Source organism: Chironomus tepperi, unplaced genomic scaffold, assembly GCF_022539635.2.
Source record: "Chironomus tepperi strain 1889 unplaced genomic scaffold, CSIRO-AGI_Ctep_v1 contig_85, whole genome shotgun sequence".
Classification (NCBI taxonomy): Eukaryota; Metazoa; Arthropoda; class Insecta; order Diptera; family Chironomidae; genus Chironomus; species Chironomus tepperi.
Genome location: NW_027226207.1, coordinates 3984476 through 4002783, shown reverse-complemented (window position 1 = coordinate 4002783; position 18308 = coordinate 3984476). Strand labels below are relative to the sequence as shown.

Here is an 18308-nt window from a genome sequence, read left to right as displayed (position 1 = left end):
ACCTTTCGATCAAGTCTAGAACTACAATTTATAACAAGTCTTATAGACACAAATTTAACTGAAACTGCCACAGACAGTAAAATGCGCTTTACTACCTGATTTGTAATATGATACCTTCATATTTCATTTTGAACACACTCCTTGTTTAGAATTTTATCCGGTAGAGGTCATTATACTGGTTTATGTGGGCTGAATAAGAATGTTATGTCTATATGCTGATTACTACCTAAACATTAATAATAATTTAACAACAAAGACCATTTAGATACATTAAAATAGACAGTTCTAGTGAATATCCTAAAGTAAAATTTATGCTACCTGAAAAAACATTTTTGCTCCTACAAGTCGGCTAATGTCATGTGACATAATTTACGCATAATCATAATGGAGAAAACTCTTCAATAAAAAAAGTCTGTAAAAATTTTTTTTCAATGTAAAATCATATTTTTAATCAACAAATTTGCACAATTAAGAACTAAACGGATAACAAACGATTAGTAAAATGTGGAAAACATAAGATCGCGTGATAAGGAATCAGTTTTATCTAAAAATTAGATACAAAAACAAATTTCTAAAAAGGAGAGAAAAAAAATATTAGTAGGTAAACTATCGAAAGAGTTAATTACTGTTAAACTTAATGCTAATGAAATTTTAATTATTTTAATCAACAGAATCAGATATTTGCAATAAGGCTTAAGAAATATACAACACAGGGATTTTACAACAACAAAAAAAGTAGATAACTTGCTCAAGAAAATTTCCAATTACTTTCAATTAAACAAGCAGCAGCACATAAAGAAGAAAAAAAAAAGTCTGTATTATCGATTAAAAAATTTTAAAAAACATCAAAAGCCTACCGCAATTAAGTATAGCACACCGAAAAAAAACCTTGCATCAATCATCCACAACTAAAAAAAAAATTGATTTGTGAGTCATAGAAAAAGAAAAGCAAAAATTTGCAAACATGGCAGAAGACGACGATAATCAAGTCTATCATCAAAAAGAGACAAAAATCATTTATCATATTGATGAGGAAACGACACCATACTTGGTCAAAATACCTCTACCACCATCGCAAGTGAAACTAAGGGATTTTAAGATTGTTTTGAGTAAACAACAGACGTGCAATTATAAATTTTTCTTTAAATCTATGGATGCTGATTTTGGGTATGTGTTACAGTAACTCTTTTTTTTTTTTTTATTTTTCACATGCTACTCATAATTGATTTTAAATGCTCTCATTTACACATCTCAAGTTTCTTAACGCTTCTTTTATATTATATTCTCTTTCAATACATATTATTTATGCATACTTATTACTTATTTACTTACTTTACTAATTACAGTGTTGTAAAAGAAGAGATAATTGATGATAATACAGTTCTTCCATGTTTCAATAATAAAGTTGTCTGCTGGGTGAGTGTGACTATGTTTTTTTCACTATCGTACTACATAACTTAGACCAGAATACGGATGTAGAACAGATATATATGGCGAGCGCAAAAACCTGTCGATATCTGATAACCATCTATATTTTTTTTTTGTTCCTTTTCATTTCTTTTTTCGTGATTTTATGATTATTATTTTTTATTTATAGCTGGTAACATCAACTGATGCGACATCAAATGCTTCTGAAAGTCATCCTGATAAGACAGATGGTGAACATCATAAAACACGACATGGACCGGATGGAAAGCTCACATACCAAGCTGTTACAAATTTCCTTTCATCATCATCGGATTTAGCATCGTCAACAAGTTTCTTTGATGATGATGAGACTGAAAATGATATGGATAAGATGAAGCATGAGAATTATTATGATTATGATGAGAATCTAACAGAATATTCATCGATATTGTCAAGTCAACAGAATAATCGATTGAGGATTAGAAAGAAACCACAGAAGAGAAAAAAGCGGCCTAATCAACAAATGTCGCGCACTTCTTCATATAGTTCAATTACAGACTCAACTATGTCATTAAATATAATAACAGTGACACTAAATATGGACACGGTGAACTTTTTAGGTATGAGATCATATACATTCTAGTCAAAGCTATGAATTACTAATATCTCCTTTTATTCTGCTTGGAAAAAAATAGGAATTTCAATTGTAGGTCAATCAAATCGTGGTGGAGACGGTGGAATATATGTTGGTAGTATTATGAAAGGTGGTGCAGTACAATTAGATGGACGAATTGAGCCTGGCGATATGATTTTGCAAGTAAATGATATTAATTTTGAGAATATGACCAATGATGAAGCAGTCAAAGTACTGCGTGAGGTAGTTCAAAAACCAGGACCAGTTAAGCTGGTTGTTGCCAAATGTTGGGATCCAAATCCAAAAGGTAAAGTTACTAAAAATTTGCTCAGAACAGAGATTGATAAAGTTCTATTGTAGGTTACTTTACGATTCCCCGATCGGAACCAGTACGTCCAATTGATCCATCTGCATGGTTAGCACATACAAATGCACTGAGATCAACGGAGAATTTAGAGACAGAATCAGAAGTATTAATGGCAGTCCATCCAAGATTAAATGTTAATATGCCATATAAAGTTATTATTCAAGCAATGAAAAAGCCAGAAAGTGGCTTAGAAATCCGTGATAGACTATGGTTAAAGATCACCATACCAAATGCATTTATAGGAAGGTGAGTCATGCTGACTAGATTGATTTTAATGCTTTCTTTTTATGCGAAAATTACTAAATCAATAGTGACCTCGTAAACTGGATTCTACAAAATGTGGACGGCATCAGTGATAGGAGAGAAGCACGAAAATTCATCGGCAATATGTTGCGAAAAAATTACATCAAACACACCGTGAACAAACTGACATTTAGCGAGAATTCATACTATCAATTTGGAGAAGGAGATGCAGGTGGACATTTACTAAACGAGGACGAGGGTATGAGTTGATAAAATTGAGACATCATGCATATATTAATAAATTTTTATATTTTTTTTATAACAATAGACTCAGCGTCAACATTGATTGGACATAGTCCATACATGGATGATACTGAAAGTATGATTAGTGAAAATATTTCCCATATGCCATCATCACATGTCAATACTATTCCCCATCAAATAGGGCAACCACCAAGTCTCCCAGCACCTGAATGCTTTTTGCCAACACAAGCTCATTACTTCACCGTTGGCAGTAGTGTAAGTGCAAATGATCCCAACTACTATGTCATTGAGAAACCAATGTCAATGATGAGTGGTGCAACATTGCCTCATTTACAAAAAGCATCATCGAAATCAAGCACCACATCGAAGAGCTGTTCATCGACTGAAAGCCAAAAATATATGATTAAAAATTTAATACAGCAAACAAATCACAGTAAGTGCAATTGATCATAATTAGATATATCAATCATAGATGACTTACACAACATAATTTTTATATTTCTGTCCATATAGTGTCTCTAAAAAATGGCGATAAAAATTCCAAATCATCATCTAATTCATCATCAAAAGGCCATCAACTCGATTAAGGTAATGCTTGATGATGATTAATTAAAAACTGATAAGAATTTCATTTTATTTGCTTCATTCTCACGAGGAACGAAAAGAAGAAAGAAAAAAATACTTTAACTAATTATAAATTACTTATTTGCCATATAACTACCTACTTATTATTATTATTATAATTTTTAAATGTATCAAAAAAAAAACCACAAATTACATAATATACATTTGCTGTTTATTAATGTTTTATTATGATGACGCTACTTTTTAATTGTAATTATTTTTCATTTAATTATTAGGAAAATGTATTTTTAGTATATCCATTCATTAGTATCATCGTCATGTCATAATTTCATATATTTTATTTTTTTTGTTCGTAATGGTTCATTTGCTTGCGTTTTTTTAATCAAAATATTTCATTTACATACTCTACTGTCGGAGGTTTTATTTTGGGATATGCTACCTCTATAAATTATAAGAATTAAGACTGTGAATGTATGTAGTTGATGAAGATAAGTGCAGCATAGAGGAATGGTTTCAAGATTGATAGCTGGATTCTTATATTTATAAAACAGACGAATCCAGGACTGAAATTAGCTTTTGCTTCTATGCCTTCATAAATTCATCAAATGTTCCTTTTAATATTTTAGCAATATTTTTAATGATAAAAATTTGGTTTTCAGGCAACAAATACGTAAAATGTTTAAAGTCCTTATGAAAATTTGAGATCTTATGATTGTGAATGTTAGATGAGAATGGAACCAATACTAAATCAAAATTTATAGTTTAGAAACTTTTTCTGTTGATCCTATTTTTAATCTACCAATTAGCTGGCCATAAATCATGGCAAATGACATTTTTAAATATAAATTTTAATATGGGGTTTGTTCATAAATGAGGTGAAGGATCATATTCAAGTATTTTCTGAAGGGATAACTGTCAAGAGTGCCTTTTGATCCTCAATTTCTTTGACTATGCCTTGATTGAGGTGAATTGAATAACTTGAGGAGTTTAAGACCTCCATTGGGAATGCTAGGGTTCGGTAAACAGCCGCAGACCTGCATTTACTGCATTTTAGATGCGCAGGTCGGCAGCTTTCGACTGTGCCTTTAAGTTTGCCTGCAGTGTTGGACGAAACCAAGAAAATACTGAGTATATCCTTAATTACCATTTCTGGACAAACCCTTCCGAGTGGCTCACTTGAACAAAATATCATATTCAACCTATCGACAACTGTGAGACAATACCAACGTCTTTATGCGTTTCATGACGTTCTGTCATTAAAACGGAATCGTAGCGATACCCTGACCAGGATTGATGAGTTAACTCTAACCTCAAAAATGCTTTAAATTCAAATTTATCAAATTTTGAATTTTGAGTTAGAAGTTACCTCATCCAAAACTCCTCATCCAGAGCCTGACAACCACCTTGAGTCACTCGGACGTTTAAAAAAGTATTGAACCCAAAATACCCCCGACAGTAGCATAAAAAAATTGTTGATTTAATCACACAAATTATTCTTTAAATTGAATGTATACTTACAAAAAAAAATTTAAATTAAAACTGAAAAACTTTTTAGCATCAGCAAGATGAAGAGAAGAATCATACAAATAAATAATTGAAATTGAAATGAATTATTACAGGGTGTAAATAGATGAATGATAAAGAAGAATATATTGAGATAATTTTACTCTTTTTTAAAAGGATAAATACCTAATGAAAGTGTATCCGATAATAATAACTATTAAATTAAAAAAAAATACCTAACTGATAGATGAGAGAAACTAAAAGCTAAAAAAAAATAATTTTTGTATTTTCAAATGAAAAATATTGACTTTTTCTGGCAATCGAACCTATAAAAAATTTTTAATAAAAATTATACGAAAAAAAAGCAGCGATATATATTCATTGATGAAGTCAAGAACAAATAAAAAAAGCATAAATGTAAAAAATTTAAGTGACTTTTCATTTCCCATTTTCCCCATTTGAAATCCACAAAAAATAATTACAAAAGTACTTGTTACTATTGAGTGACTTAAGCGCATTTTTGTCCGTTACTTACTTACTTCGTTGGTCGTACAGATCAAGTGTGATCTCCCTCAGTCGGCGCCTGAAGCTAGCTCTATCACTTGCTACCGCTTGCCAATTACCAATTCCAAGTGTGATACTAGTTTAATCGACAGCTTCTTTCCATGAGTCCCAGCGATCAAAATTTGACGGATTTTTGCAATTCAAATTTTCTAAAGTTTGTAAAAAATTCGAAAATCCTTTTAGAAAATAATATTTTTACCGGTTATTCGAAAATTAAAGCTCCGAGTAGAATTTCCCATTCGCAGCCAACTTCATAAATTATCAGACATTGTTAGACATGCATGAGGAAGGCCATGAATCACAGTTGATCTGTTCAGCCAGCGAAGTAAGTAAGTTAGACAGGCATTGTTTTGAAACGTAAATGGCAAAAGGATTGTTGGAAGAAGGAAACTCTCTTGGTGCTCAACCGTAGAAAAGGAGGCAGAGCAACAACACAAGAAACTAGCAGAAGTGGTCGTTTTAACCAAGAACAGAAACCTGTTCAATCACTTTATTAACACCCTACGATTCATAGTTGATTCAATAGGAACTAATCATCATCAATTAACGATTTAGGAGTAATTACCCCGAATAGCACAGCGTTGCCGTTACGTTGACGCTACGTCGAAAAAAGTGCGGCGCGACGTGCAAATGACGTAGCGGCGCCGTGACGTCTACCTATAGACGGATTTCGTCTTTTTTGCTGCCTTGTGCTATTCGGGTACAAGATTTAAGACTATTTGATGCGTCAATTACTCAATAAAACTGTGTAACAAAACATCTATGTCTGATGATGATGATAGCCGACCAAGAGGATAAAGTGCTTCATTAAGCTGCTTATTCTCAAAATTGCGCTAAAAAATAAAACGAAGTTGAGAGAGAGAGCGAGATATTTTCATCTACACCGCAATTATCTAACTCAAATGACTTTTTACCCGAGTTTGTTGTGTTAATTAACTTTGTATCTATCTTTTTTTTTCAGCTTCTTCGTATCAACTTTACTTTTAATTGTTGTTTTAATAATTGATGAAAAACCCTGTTTATAAAAAAAAATTTTCCTTTCTTTTTCACTGTAAAACTTTTTCACTCCCATGCGATAGTTGGAAATACGAAAAAAAAAATATTATTATCTTTTTTTTGTTATGATATGAAGACGGAGAGGAAAAAAGGGGTACGAGTATTATAATAATGATGATTATAATTCTAATGAAAGGGATCGAAATGCTTGAAAAAAGAAAAGAGTTAAGCGACTTTTAAATTATTTTTAAATTTAAAGCTGATTATGACAAATCACCAAAAAACATGGTCTTAAATTAGCTTCAGATTGTTTCATTCATATGTTAACCTCTTCTTCTTGTTATTTCATATGCACTGCAGTATTTCCTATGCGTCATAATACAAAAATAATTTCTTTTGCATACAGAACTGCTTGCGTAATCTTCTAAATTATGGTGAAGTTTAAAAGTTTTTGTTTTACTTTGTCGAATAATTTGACTTCTCCCAAATGGTTAGGACTCGCAGCTGAATAAGAAAAATTGTAATAAAATGGTCAACTTTGTTGGAATTAAAAGAAAGGTCAATAAGGCTTTTAGCTCTTTAGAGTCTTCATTTTTCCACTTAAATTATTCTTGTGTTTGATTGTGTCGTGCATTTTAACTAAAACTTGTTAAGAATCGAAATTCAAAGCAAAATAAAAAAACGATTTGAAAAGTAACGGAAATTCAAAATTCAAAAGAAAAGTTCAAAATTTGAACTTCGAGAATATTTGGCGCGAACTTTTAGTTGAAAACGAGGAATTTTTAAGAAAGAAATTCATTCGAGTGGTAAAGTGAACATTTTAAGCAAATTAAAGGCTAGACAAACAAGAAAAGAATGCTTAGATAAGAAAATAAGGTAACATTGATCATTTTTCATGTTTTATGACAAAGTAGCCTAAATTTGGCTTTTTATGGAAAAATAATATTAAATTCCTTTAGAACTGCATTCAGATTAAAATAGTTGTTGAAAATCTAAAAGTTTGACTCAAAGTTCCTATTCAGTCACTGCGTGAATTGCTATTTAATGCAATAGAAGATCAAACATACACCTCATCAGAGAGTTCTATCAACCAGATGAATTCCAATAATTTTTTTATTCTCAACATTGATTGATATTGTTAATTAAATATTTGATAGTTCAGATTGCAGTAATCATCATATGTGGATATACATACAGTTAAAAAACTACTCTGTTTAATAGAAAATTACGATATTCAATCATAATAAAAGAGAGTGAGTGAGAATAATGCATAGACAAAAATCATTCATAAGGGAATCATAATGCTTCTGCATATATGCATTAATTACGTTTTGATTATTCTCCGATTGCATTCTGTCAGCAAATTGTATATGTACCACGATTGAAAATACCGGAAAAAGCAAGTTTTTTCACTCATAAATTTTCCAACAATATCCACCTATGAATAATCATTATGATTTTTTTTAGGAAACCTGCAACGCATCAACCATGTTTTTCGATTATTAACACACAGTTCTCTCAACGAGTTCAACAAAACAAAACAAAATAAAAATAATAAATAAATTTTGGATATATATGCAAAAATTGTACAAAACTCATGATATGAATATATTCCCATAAGAAATTACTTGACTATCTTTACTTTTTAATGAACTCAATTTTCGAGTTAGAAATTCATCATTTATGTGTATGAATTATATTTTGATATTGGAGTCTCCCATTCCATTTTGACAGACATTAATGAAAAATTGCAATTTTAGATGATTTTCGACATCAATGTGGACATGTGAGCCATGTTTAGGGGTCCGAAAATTACCGGTAATCGGGATTTGACGGTAACGGATATTTACCGGTAATTACCGGTGATTACCGGTAATATCCGTACATTCCGACTGTATATATCCGAATATTTAGGGTAAAAAAAAATTATTTTTGGTCAATTTTTTTGGTCATTTTTAAAAAAAGCCATTTGCAAACGTTTTTAGAAGATGGCTTGTAGAGAAGAGTTGTAAAACATCCAAAAGTAAAAACTTTTGCATGAAAACATTTGACTATTGGACTTCCTGCAGTTTGAAATTTGGTTTTCATTTCAGCCGCTTGTGCTAAAGAACTAGTTTTTCATAACCCAATAAGCACCTGAAAAGTTACCTTTCTCATCTCTCTATCACTCCTGATATTACCCAATATTACCTTTTCAAATAAATAAAGCCCTTCTTCAGAATTTATCATACAAAATGACTGATTTTCAGATGTAATTTTGGTATTTTTTTTTCAACAGTAAGCAAAAGTTGTAAAATATATCCAAATATCCAATGCTCACTTTAAAAAAATGTGACTAAAAGGAATATTTTTTTGACCAAAAAATTACATTTGACTTTGAAATTTATATATCTTGGAATTGAAAAGTCTAAAAATCCACATTTAAAGTTTTCAAAAATGAAAAATATCTAAAAATTACGTTTTTAAGCTAAACAAAAAAATAAACTGCGGTCTTAATATTTGAATTTTTAAAAAATTCTTAAAAAATCCGTTACCGCTGGATAATCCATATAAATTAACGGTAACGGTAATGGATATTACCGGTAATTACCGGTAACGGACGGTACGGATATCCGTCATTCGGACCCCTAGCCATGTTATATGAAAGCACATTCAATCCCTCGATGTTGGCCAGTTTTGAAACAAATTTTATTGCACAATAAGTCGTTTACATTCATTTATGACTCTCATAATAATAATTTCTCGTTCTTTTTTATCATGTTCCCTTGATGACGATATTTATTTCACAAAATCTACCTTCAATAGCTTTCCATTTGCAATACTACTCATACACCATCCTCTGTGCAAATTCTAACTTGATACAAATTCACATAAATTATTCAATGACGTTTAATCATGTTGATGACGATGATGATAATAATAATAATAAAGATAATTCTGTAAACTATATCAAAATGATGACGACAGAAACATTTGTTAATCTGATCTGTTTTGGACGATTGGGGCGCATATTTTCAATAGGAGACGGATTCTTTAAATCTTTTGATATCTTTTGCATACTTTTCTACGATTTTCATTACCCGGAAAACACACGAACTACGAATGTCCAATAAAAACACTTCAGTCAGTCTTGACTCTGATCTGTGGTCGGATTTCATGGAATCTGGCACGAGACTAGAGTTATAGTAGCATGTTACCGAATAAATCGCTTCAGATGGACAGGTCATGTAAACAGAAGACCATAAGATAAAGAATAATATTTGTAGACTTTGTGAACGGCAAAAGATCAAGAAGAAGATCGAAAAGTTCCTGGATTGGATGTGTTGATAAGGGCGCTAAAGTACTCAACAACCCGAAATAGCAGAAGTTATCGAAAAACAGAGTTGTCTACAAACGTTCTCTAAACGCGGCAATTGGCCCCGTGCGTCATAGTCAAGGATGATAATCTTCCTTATAATCTTAGAATCTATTGTATTCCAGGAAGTGGCTTAATTCCGATGCATTTCATGGAAAAGAGAAATTTCAAATAGAAGTAATTGAACCAAAATATGGACTGTTAATGGCATGCAGCTAATTAAACTATCAAAATTATATAAGAATTCGAATGTGACTCCTTATCAAAGTTGAACCAGAATTCGAAATCAACTCGATTTTTAAATGGATCTATACCTAAAGGATAAAGCTTAGTCCGACAAAACGTAGATTCAAAACTCTCCATCCACAAATGCTCATCAGATAAAATTGAGAGAAAAAAATCTAAAATTATGAAACGCAAAATTTTATGCGAGTTTGTAATGTAATGTAATAATTCTGCAAATGGTAATCGTATATCCGTATAACTACGGTTTGTTGGTTATATTTTGTATAATTAATTCAATATTCTATCTAAATATGACCCTTGTGAAGGCTTAAACCCCTCACTCAATTCATATTTTAGATAATAATGTATGAGGATATGGGGAAAATTTTATACACAAAATCTGGATGATCCAAATGGATAATAATCATATAGCAGAAAATTATTCTCATTAAAATAAGCATTAGATTATATGCTTAATATTATTATGTTAATATGTACGGTTTTATTGACTCGTTGGGTCCATCCTTAAAAATTTTTTACTGACCATTATAAAATTTCTCTTGAAAAACTTTTTAATTTACATCCACAAAAAATGGAAGCTTGAGTGATTCCTTTTTTTAAAAATATCAAGTTATTGTCCAATATATTTCATGAAATAATTACAAGCCACAATAATCGGCTTTTCATTTATTAGAGTTTGTATGGAATATAAATGTTGTAGTCAGATGGGATGTAATAATAAAAGGTAGGATGGAAAATTTTCGTAGTATTTAATTTTAATCTAATGGAAAAAGCAATAGTTCTCTGTTCATTTTTGTCTATTTCCATTATCTTCCATCATGGTATTCGAAAAAGATTTGTTTTGTCAATTTCCTTTATTCATTAATTCTAGACAAGAATTCAAAAACTGTTTATGATGAGTAGGAGTCATAGGAAATGGTCGGTTTTATGAAATCATTTTTGATGATTTCACATAAATCCTTCCGAATTTATTTCATATGTTAAGTATATTGACAGAGTTGCATTTTTTTCCTCAATTAGAGCAGGTAATTGAATTGGTCATTTATCCGATTTAAGCAATGTAAGTAAAATAAAATATAGTAGAATTCGGGACACCAACTCAGTTTGTGAGATCCGCGATACGCAAATTGTGGCTAGGTACGTTGCATTGATATAAACTGAATCATCAGTTGGGAAAATCAAAACGTTCATTAGGACAAATAACAGTCATCACGACAAATGATCGTCTTCGATAAGGCAACAAAAATCAACATCATTATTGCCCATCGCATCGAAATAAAAAAATCAGCTATAAACATATCTAAAATTAAGTTGTAAAAGATCTATAGGAAGACCAAAGAATCCCTGCATTGGATATGAAGAAAATGTAACTTGAGTCCTTAATATTCCGAGCTGGTATAAGTTTTCGAAAGATAGAGTCGGCTTAAGACGGACTGGATCTTGTTTTAAGGTCTGGAAGTGACCTGGATCTTACTGGATCTTGTTTATATGTTAGAGAAATGTCTGGAACCTTCTAACATTCTTACTAGCTTTAATATACATATTATCTCATATTATATATTGCGATATCTAGCATGTATTATGTGATGATCACATTGTGATCACACAGATACATTATTCCCCAAAAATTTTATATTAAATGTTTAATAATTAATAAGTATTCGAGAGAAATCTAATCTAAATTTAAATTTTTTCACCCTCACTCAACTCAACAAACTAAAAACACATCATGTCATATAAGCATCGTCGTCATTATCATCATCATCATCATTATCAGCAGTGTATATGTTTAGAGGTGAATTTTTTAAATTACTTAATTATTTGCAAAGAAAATTGAAGCAATACTGCCACTTTGATTGGCTGAGTGTGTTTGGTGACCTAGAAATGGCTCAATTTGAACTAAGAATATGTGATGATGCCAGTCGATGAACACAATTGTGTTTTGATACTGAGTGATCGTTAGGTATACTGAATATCTAAAAATAATTGTTTTCCTATATAATTTTACTGAGAATCTCATAGTAAAGCACACATACTGACAAAGTAAAGCTCATATTTTTGGTATTTCACCATCATTTTCGCGACATTCCTGAATGTCAAAGCAGCACACTAGTGTGTTACGGTGCATAGTTTGAGAAACATTCTTATAGATCAGTGTTGTCTTAACTGTGTATCGTGGAACACTGGGTAACTGCCGAATCCGATCATGACTTGCAACCAAAGTGTGCCGTGCTGCGCACCAAAAATTAGTGCACGGCTATAGAAAGAGACACGAGTACTTACTTACTGGAACCATGCACCGACTTGGAGCCTAGGTTGCTACAAAAGGCCTTTCATCTGACTTTGTTACTGGCTGTATCACAAAGCTTGTACAAATTCTCAGTTTTCACATCTAACTGGCATTCCTTGACGAGTAGTGGAAATAAAATCTCGTTGATGAATTTGGCACAAAAATGTGACTTATTTGATGCAACGCTGTCATTTTGCCATATTTTTGAGGTTATGTATCTTCCTTGAATAGTAAATTGATGAGTTGCTCAACCTTAATTCTGTTTATCTGTAAATCATTTCAGAATTGTGCCTTTACAAAACAAATAGCGCTCTAGATCCAAACAATTCCCACATTGCCTCCTAAACTTGCGAAAAATAACATACACAACATATTTTCGTATCTAAGTTCATTATGTGATGATGTGTAGTTTTTGATTCTTTTTAGTTTAATTTGATTTTTCATTCTGCATAGGAAATTTTATGAAATTTTATTTGTTAATAATTAATAAGATGAAAATTTTTCACTAGTGTACAATTCTATCGAGGTGGAAATAATTTTTCAAGAGGTCTCATGAGGTGAAAACAAATGAATCTGAATTTAAGATAAGGTCATATAAGAAGTAAGTAAGTAAGTGAATGAGGAGAAACCAGGATGATTTAAGTGTAACTTTGTAAGCATTACACGAATGAGATGTCTGAACATTATTCTTTTTTTGTTTTTTTGGATAGAATGTCTTGTGGACGAAATGAGAGAATGGAAAGGAAGTGGCCATTTACGTTAACTCACACTTTATACTTACCCTTTTTTATATATATATCTTCATGCTCTCTTAATGTACGAGATAATATAAAATCCACCCCTTCACATCATGTCATTTATACTCAACTCACCGTACGAAGTATTGTACAACAAATGGTAATTTTAAGAAATATATGGATGGAATTTTAAGAAAGAACCATTTATTCCACACACAATAAACAAGAATGGACCATAAAAAATGGCTAAAAACAATAAAATAAAATAGATGGAACCCCTTTTTTTAAGTTTACATCTCCAAAAACTTCTTATGCTGTATATATACATGGTGCAGAGTAAAAATGGAGAATATTTTTCTGCATATCAAATAAGCAGCAAACTGTAATCTCATTTAATTCTTAACCACATATCAAGGTAGCCCCTTTGCCATCCACAGAGCATATTTGTTTCGTTAACATTTATTCTACATACGTATTGTATCCATTTTTATTGTACCTATACAAAAAATGGAACAGAATTATTTTCCTTCTTGTGCTTTTTATGAAATGTGTTTTATGTCCACCAATATCTAGCTGCTGGCTTCGTATGGTTCTTATATTACAACACATCAGGATAGTTATAAAAATTTTCTTACTGTTCCTGCTTGCTTTGTTTGTTGTGCTGTTTGGCAAAAAGAAATAAAAATTCATGAAATTTTAATGAATTATTTTTTTTGTTCCTTTTCCTGCTGGATCTTATGGACTAGTTGGTATTTTGTCTGTTTTGATGGAATGGATTGTTTTGTTACTTGATTTTTGGTGGCTTTTGAAGCTTTTGGTGCTTTTTTTGGGATTTATTGAAGGATTATTGAAAATTAACCTACAATATTGGATGTCTTTTAAGGTTTTGAGTTCAAATATTTAAGAACTAGATCGACACGTCTTAAATCCAGATTTCCATCCTAATCCCGTTTCTAGAACACTATGGATAATAAGATTTACAGCCAAATATGTCAATACTCATCATAACCAAAATAGAATTAGATGACTGCCAATTACTTTTCAAATGCGCTCCCAATCCAATAATTCCATCACACCTCTTTGGTCATTAAATCTTGTAGCACTTGTAGTGTAGGTACTTATTGTGTCCTCTTGTTGCAATATAAAATAAAATAGAAAATTTCTCTTTTTTTACGGTTTCTCACAATAAACAATTCAATTTAATTTGTCTTTTGGTTCAAATTCCAATAATTTGATTTCTCAATATTTGATGATACGCTCTTTCCTTACTATCTTCCATTTTTATATTCCTTCATTTCCCCGAAATGCCCACCCCACACTGAAATTTCATTATATTCCTTACTTTTTTTTGTATTGTCTCATTGTGCCATCAACATATCTATCTATTTGAGCACTCTATGAGGCTACATAGAGACTGCTACGATCAAGAAAAAAAAATAGGGCGGAAGGAAGAAAAAAAAAACTTTCATCAAGCTGAAATGGAGGAAGGAAAAAAAAAGTTGTGAAGCTGAAATGGCCATCAAGATGAAAATTAAGAAGTCGAATGACATTTTGTTGATTTTTAAATGTACTTTCTCTGTACTTCTCTCCTGTCTATATCTATTCGCCTGTTTCAATCTCCTTCCCATTTCATTTCATTTCATTTCTTCCATCCATTCCACAAAATGATGATGATAACAGAAAGTTGATGTTGTGTATCTCTCTCAATGTGTAGATTATATAGCACATAGATGTAGAGAGGAAAAAAAAAGGAAACTTCTTGACATTTCTGACTCAGAATGAACGCAATAATCTCGCAATTCAATTAAACCTTGAGCTCCGACAGTCATATTGTCAAGACAAGAAGAATTTTTTTTCTTCCTTTTCCACTTCCATCGTATCCGTTTCACTCAACATTTATATATCTGGATGATATGGCACAGCAATTTCATTTTTTTTCCTTCTATTTCCCACACTCTCGAGCAATTTACTTACTTACTTAACGTTTTGTTATCTCTTTTGATAGAAAATAAGAAAATGAAGTCCGAGGAGTTGATGAAAAGTTTATGGGATCTTGATTGGAGATAGGGACTTTCCCTAATTTGATATTTTGAGTTTTCAACGAGATTTCAATCTAAAATCGTTTCTTGAATTCAAGAATTAAACAATTTTTATATAAATTGTATTCAATGATATAACGATCATTTGAGATTTGAATAATATTTATTGTACATAGTTGAAAACCCCTTTTCATACAAAAGTTCAGTTTGTTTTTGAACTTCGATAAGTAAACATCGCATTTATTTAATAAATCAGGCAAGATTACAGGCAAATTAATCTAAGCAACAAACAGACTTGTCCATCTGCATCCATATGCCACTCGGGACTAAAAGCAAAGAATAATTTGGCGTAAAAAGACTTCAAATTGAATATACAAGAGAAGATATGATAGAAAAAAAAGAAGAAGGAGATGGAATAAAAGAGGTAAAAAGTTTTCTTATGGATTAAACTATTTTACTGAAAAACAAGTGCTTCTGTTTTCAAGAATAAATAGCTTGTACATGAAAGGCAAAAACGAAGAATTTTTTTTCTCCGCAAATTCTTTCTAATAATTTCATTAATTATTCATGAAAATTCAGAGAAAAATTGCTGAAAATTTTTTAAGAATGAAGACGGGCAAGCTGAGTGAAATAAAAGGTGAAAGTGAGGCATGATTAAAGGTAGATTATTAGGTGAAATGAAAGTTGATGAAAATTGAAGATTCTTACTGTTTTTAATGGGAAAATTGTAGCTTGTTATTGGAAATGATTTTCTTTTGTCAGAAAGATTTATAAAAATTCTAGAAAATCCATTAGTTTGTCAATTCCATTTCAATTCTAAGTACATTGACGGATAACTTACAAGTCACAATCAGCAAAGAGTTAGAAATTCAGAAACATTAGTCAACATCTCTTTTAAGCTGAATTCCAATTTCTTGTGCCTGAAAAGCTTTTCGTAAATTTACGATTCTAATGACAGACTTAAATTTCTAAGAATTTGGCATAAATTTTATCTCTTGAAGTATTTGTGTATCTAGCATCGAGCTCAAATTTCCTAGAAATAAATGAAGAATTTTCTTTCCTGTTTGAACAGATCAGCCGGATGTCGGATGTTTAGCTGGGGATTCATACACAAAAATAGAAGATCCGAAAGGTATACGTCATGAAAAAGTTGGAAAAAATTATTATCAAGGTCTTTTGAGTCGTATTGGACAATAGGGGGCCTGAGTTTGGAATTGATCCATACATAATATTGCCATCAGAAGAAGTCGAGACAGCACTATACTTACTTATAGCCAAGTTACAACCAACTGACATCACTTCAATGTGTGCCAATCGGGTTTACCAGATATGTAAGTAGCAGTAAGTAGATTTTAACAATAATATCACTAAATATGTTATATTGACAACCTCCTTCTCTGCATACACCTCCTATAAAACCTGCAATTAGTCAAAAATTCAAAAGACACGAAAAAATTTTCTTTTTTGTAATTAAAATTTATTTTTCATCATTTCTCTTTAATATTTCTTTCTGTTTTTGTTTGTTCCTTCTTTTTTTGAAATCTACATGACTAGAATGTCTCATTTTGTTTATCGAAATATTTCTCGTCCATATCTTACTATTTTTAAAACTAGCTATTTAAAGTTACAATTTCAAAAGTAAATGCAAATTATAGTGTTTCAATTTTTTTTTATCAAATCTACAGTCTAATGGCATTTTTTATACACTTTTATTACTTTATTTCTCTGTTTTTTTCTTATCATTATACAATTGAGTTTCATGTAGGGAAATCATGCAATTTTCATTGGGAAAATTTTTTAACTACAAATCACATTTCCACGCCTGTTCGATTCTCTTTGAAACAGATATTAAATTATTTACATTTTTTGTTTTCTTCGTTATAAGTTTTGCTTCCTTTTTTTTTTGTTTCTTATTATTTAATCGTGGGTGTGTGTGAGAAAACTTTTATATTCATCAATTCTCCTTCCTTATACTTTTTTTCTTTTGTTTTGGGAGTGAAAACCAAGTTTTTCCTTCTCATTTTCATTTTTAAATGAAATATAATGATTAAGTAAGTTTGGGGAGTTTTTAGATGGGATGGGATGGGATGTGACGCATATGAACAGCATAAAGCGGCCAATTCCAGTTTCGATGTACAAATAGACTGAAATCAGACGTTACGTAGCATTCAGGGTTGCCCTACGTCTGGCTGACAACGCGACGACGAAGGAATGCCTTGACAACTACATTGTGTTGCTCAGGGGAATGGTATTCAAGGATCTGTCCAGGCACCATTTATTTAACAATCCTGAACAGCACAATGTGTTCGCCATTCTCATTTATACCGTTCACGATAATTCAGTTTTCAATCCAAATGCGCTCTATGTCTCATTTAAAAATTATCTTACTCGATTGATAATTTTCATTTAAACAAAAAATATAAAGCAAGTATCAAAACGAGGAAAAAAGAAAAAGTCAGGCAAAGAGCGGAATGAATTGAAAAAAAGGAGGAAAAAAGCTGATGTGAATTATTTATGAATTTCTAATGGAATAAAGGGGACGTTTATAAATTACGTGATAATAATTCTATCTCCTCTCTCGTAATCACTCATAATTTTTAAGTCAGACATCTCTCATTGACGATAATCATTTGACAGAAGCTTTATATCAGACCTTCAGTCGTGAATACTGAAAATGAAAATGGAAAAAATCTGTTTTTCACAGTTTTTCTTTTTTTCGAGGAATTTGTTTCCTTTTTGAGATGAGATGTTTTTGGAGATAGAGTCAGGGGTGTATTCGAAGGTTTAAGGGGGTCGAGTGAAGTTTTGAGGTTAAGAGGGAGTCGTAGTGAGTTTCGAGATTGAACGGGATCGGGGTATCAATGAAGATTTAGAAGGCTTAGGATCTATTTGAAGGTTTAAGGAAGGTCGAGTCGTATTTAGAGGTTAAGAGGAAGTCGTGGTGAGTTTCGAGTTTGAGGGGGATCGAGGTGAAATTGATTATTAAGAAGGCTTAGGGCGCATTTAGAGGAAGTCTAGGTGCATTTTGATGTTTAAAGAGGTTTAAAGGAAGTCTAGGTGTATTTTGATGTTTATGGA

General features: G+C 31.4%; 1 protein-coding gene across 4 annotated transcripts; it reads left to right on the top strand.

Annotated features, from left to right (window-relative positions):
• The first annotated feature begins 395 nt into the window (after positions 1-395).
• dsh (Segment polarity protein dishevelled) lies at positions 396-5406 on the top strand. Of its 4 annotated transcripts, none has more exons than XM_070634601.1 (10): positions 396-601; positions 672-1167; positions 1347-1416; positions 1598-2027; positions 2103-2348; positions 2402-2654; positions 2720-2910; positions 2980-3030; positions 3097-3348; positions 3429-5406. In XM_070634601.1, the coding sequence occupies exons 2-10, from the start codon at positions 965-967 to the stop codon at positions 3500-3502; spliced, it is 1770 nt and encodes a 589-aa protein (XP_070490702.1). In that variant the 5' UTR covers positions 396-601; positions 672-964; the 3' UTR covers positions 3503-5406. The 4 variants fall into 4 exon arrangements, with proteins under 4 accessions (XP_070490702.1, XP_070490700.1, XP_070490699.1 ...); XM_070634599.1 differs by having other exon boundaries at positions 2980-3348; positions 3429-3503; positions 4160-5404; XM_070634598.1 differs by having other exon boundaries at positions 396-597; positions 2980-3348.
• Positions 5407-18308: the final 12902 nt, after the last annotated feature.

Bases quoted from the DNA above. Each gene is read 5' to 3' on its own strand.
- dsh (XM_070634598.1), top strand. From the start codon at position 965: ATGGCAGAAGACGACGATAATCAAGTCTATCATCAAAAAGAGACAAAA. The intron at 1,417-1,597 runs GTGAGTGTGACT...TTTTATTTATAG, and splicing joins ATAATAAAGTTGTCTGCTGG to CTGGTAACATCAACTGATGC. The intron at 2,349-2,401 runs GTAAAGTTACTA...GTTCTATTGTAG, and splicing joins TTGGGATCCAAATCCAAAAG to GTTACTTTACGATTCCCCGA.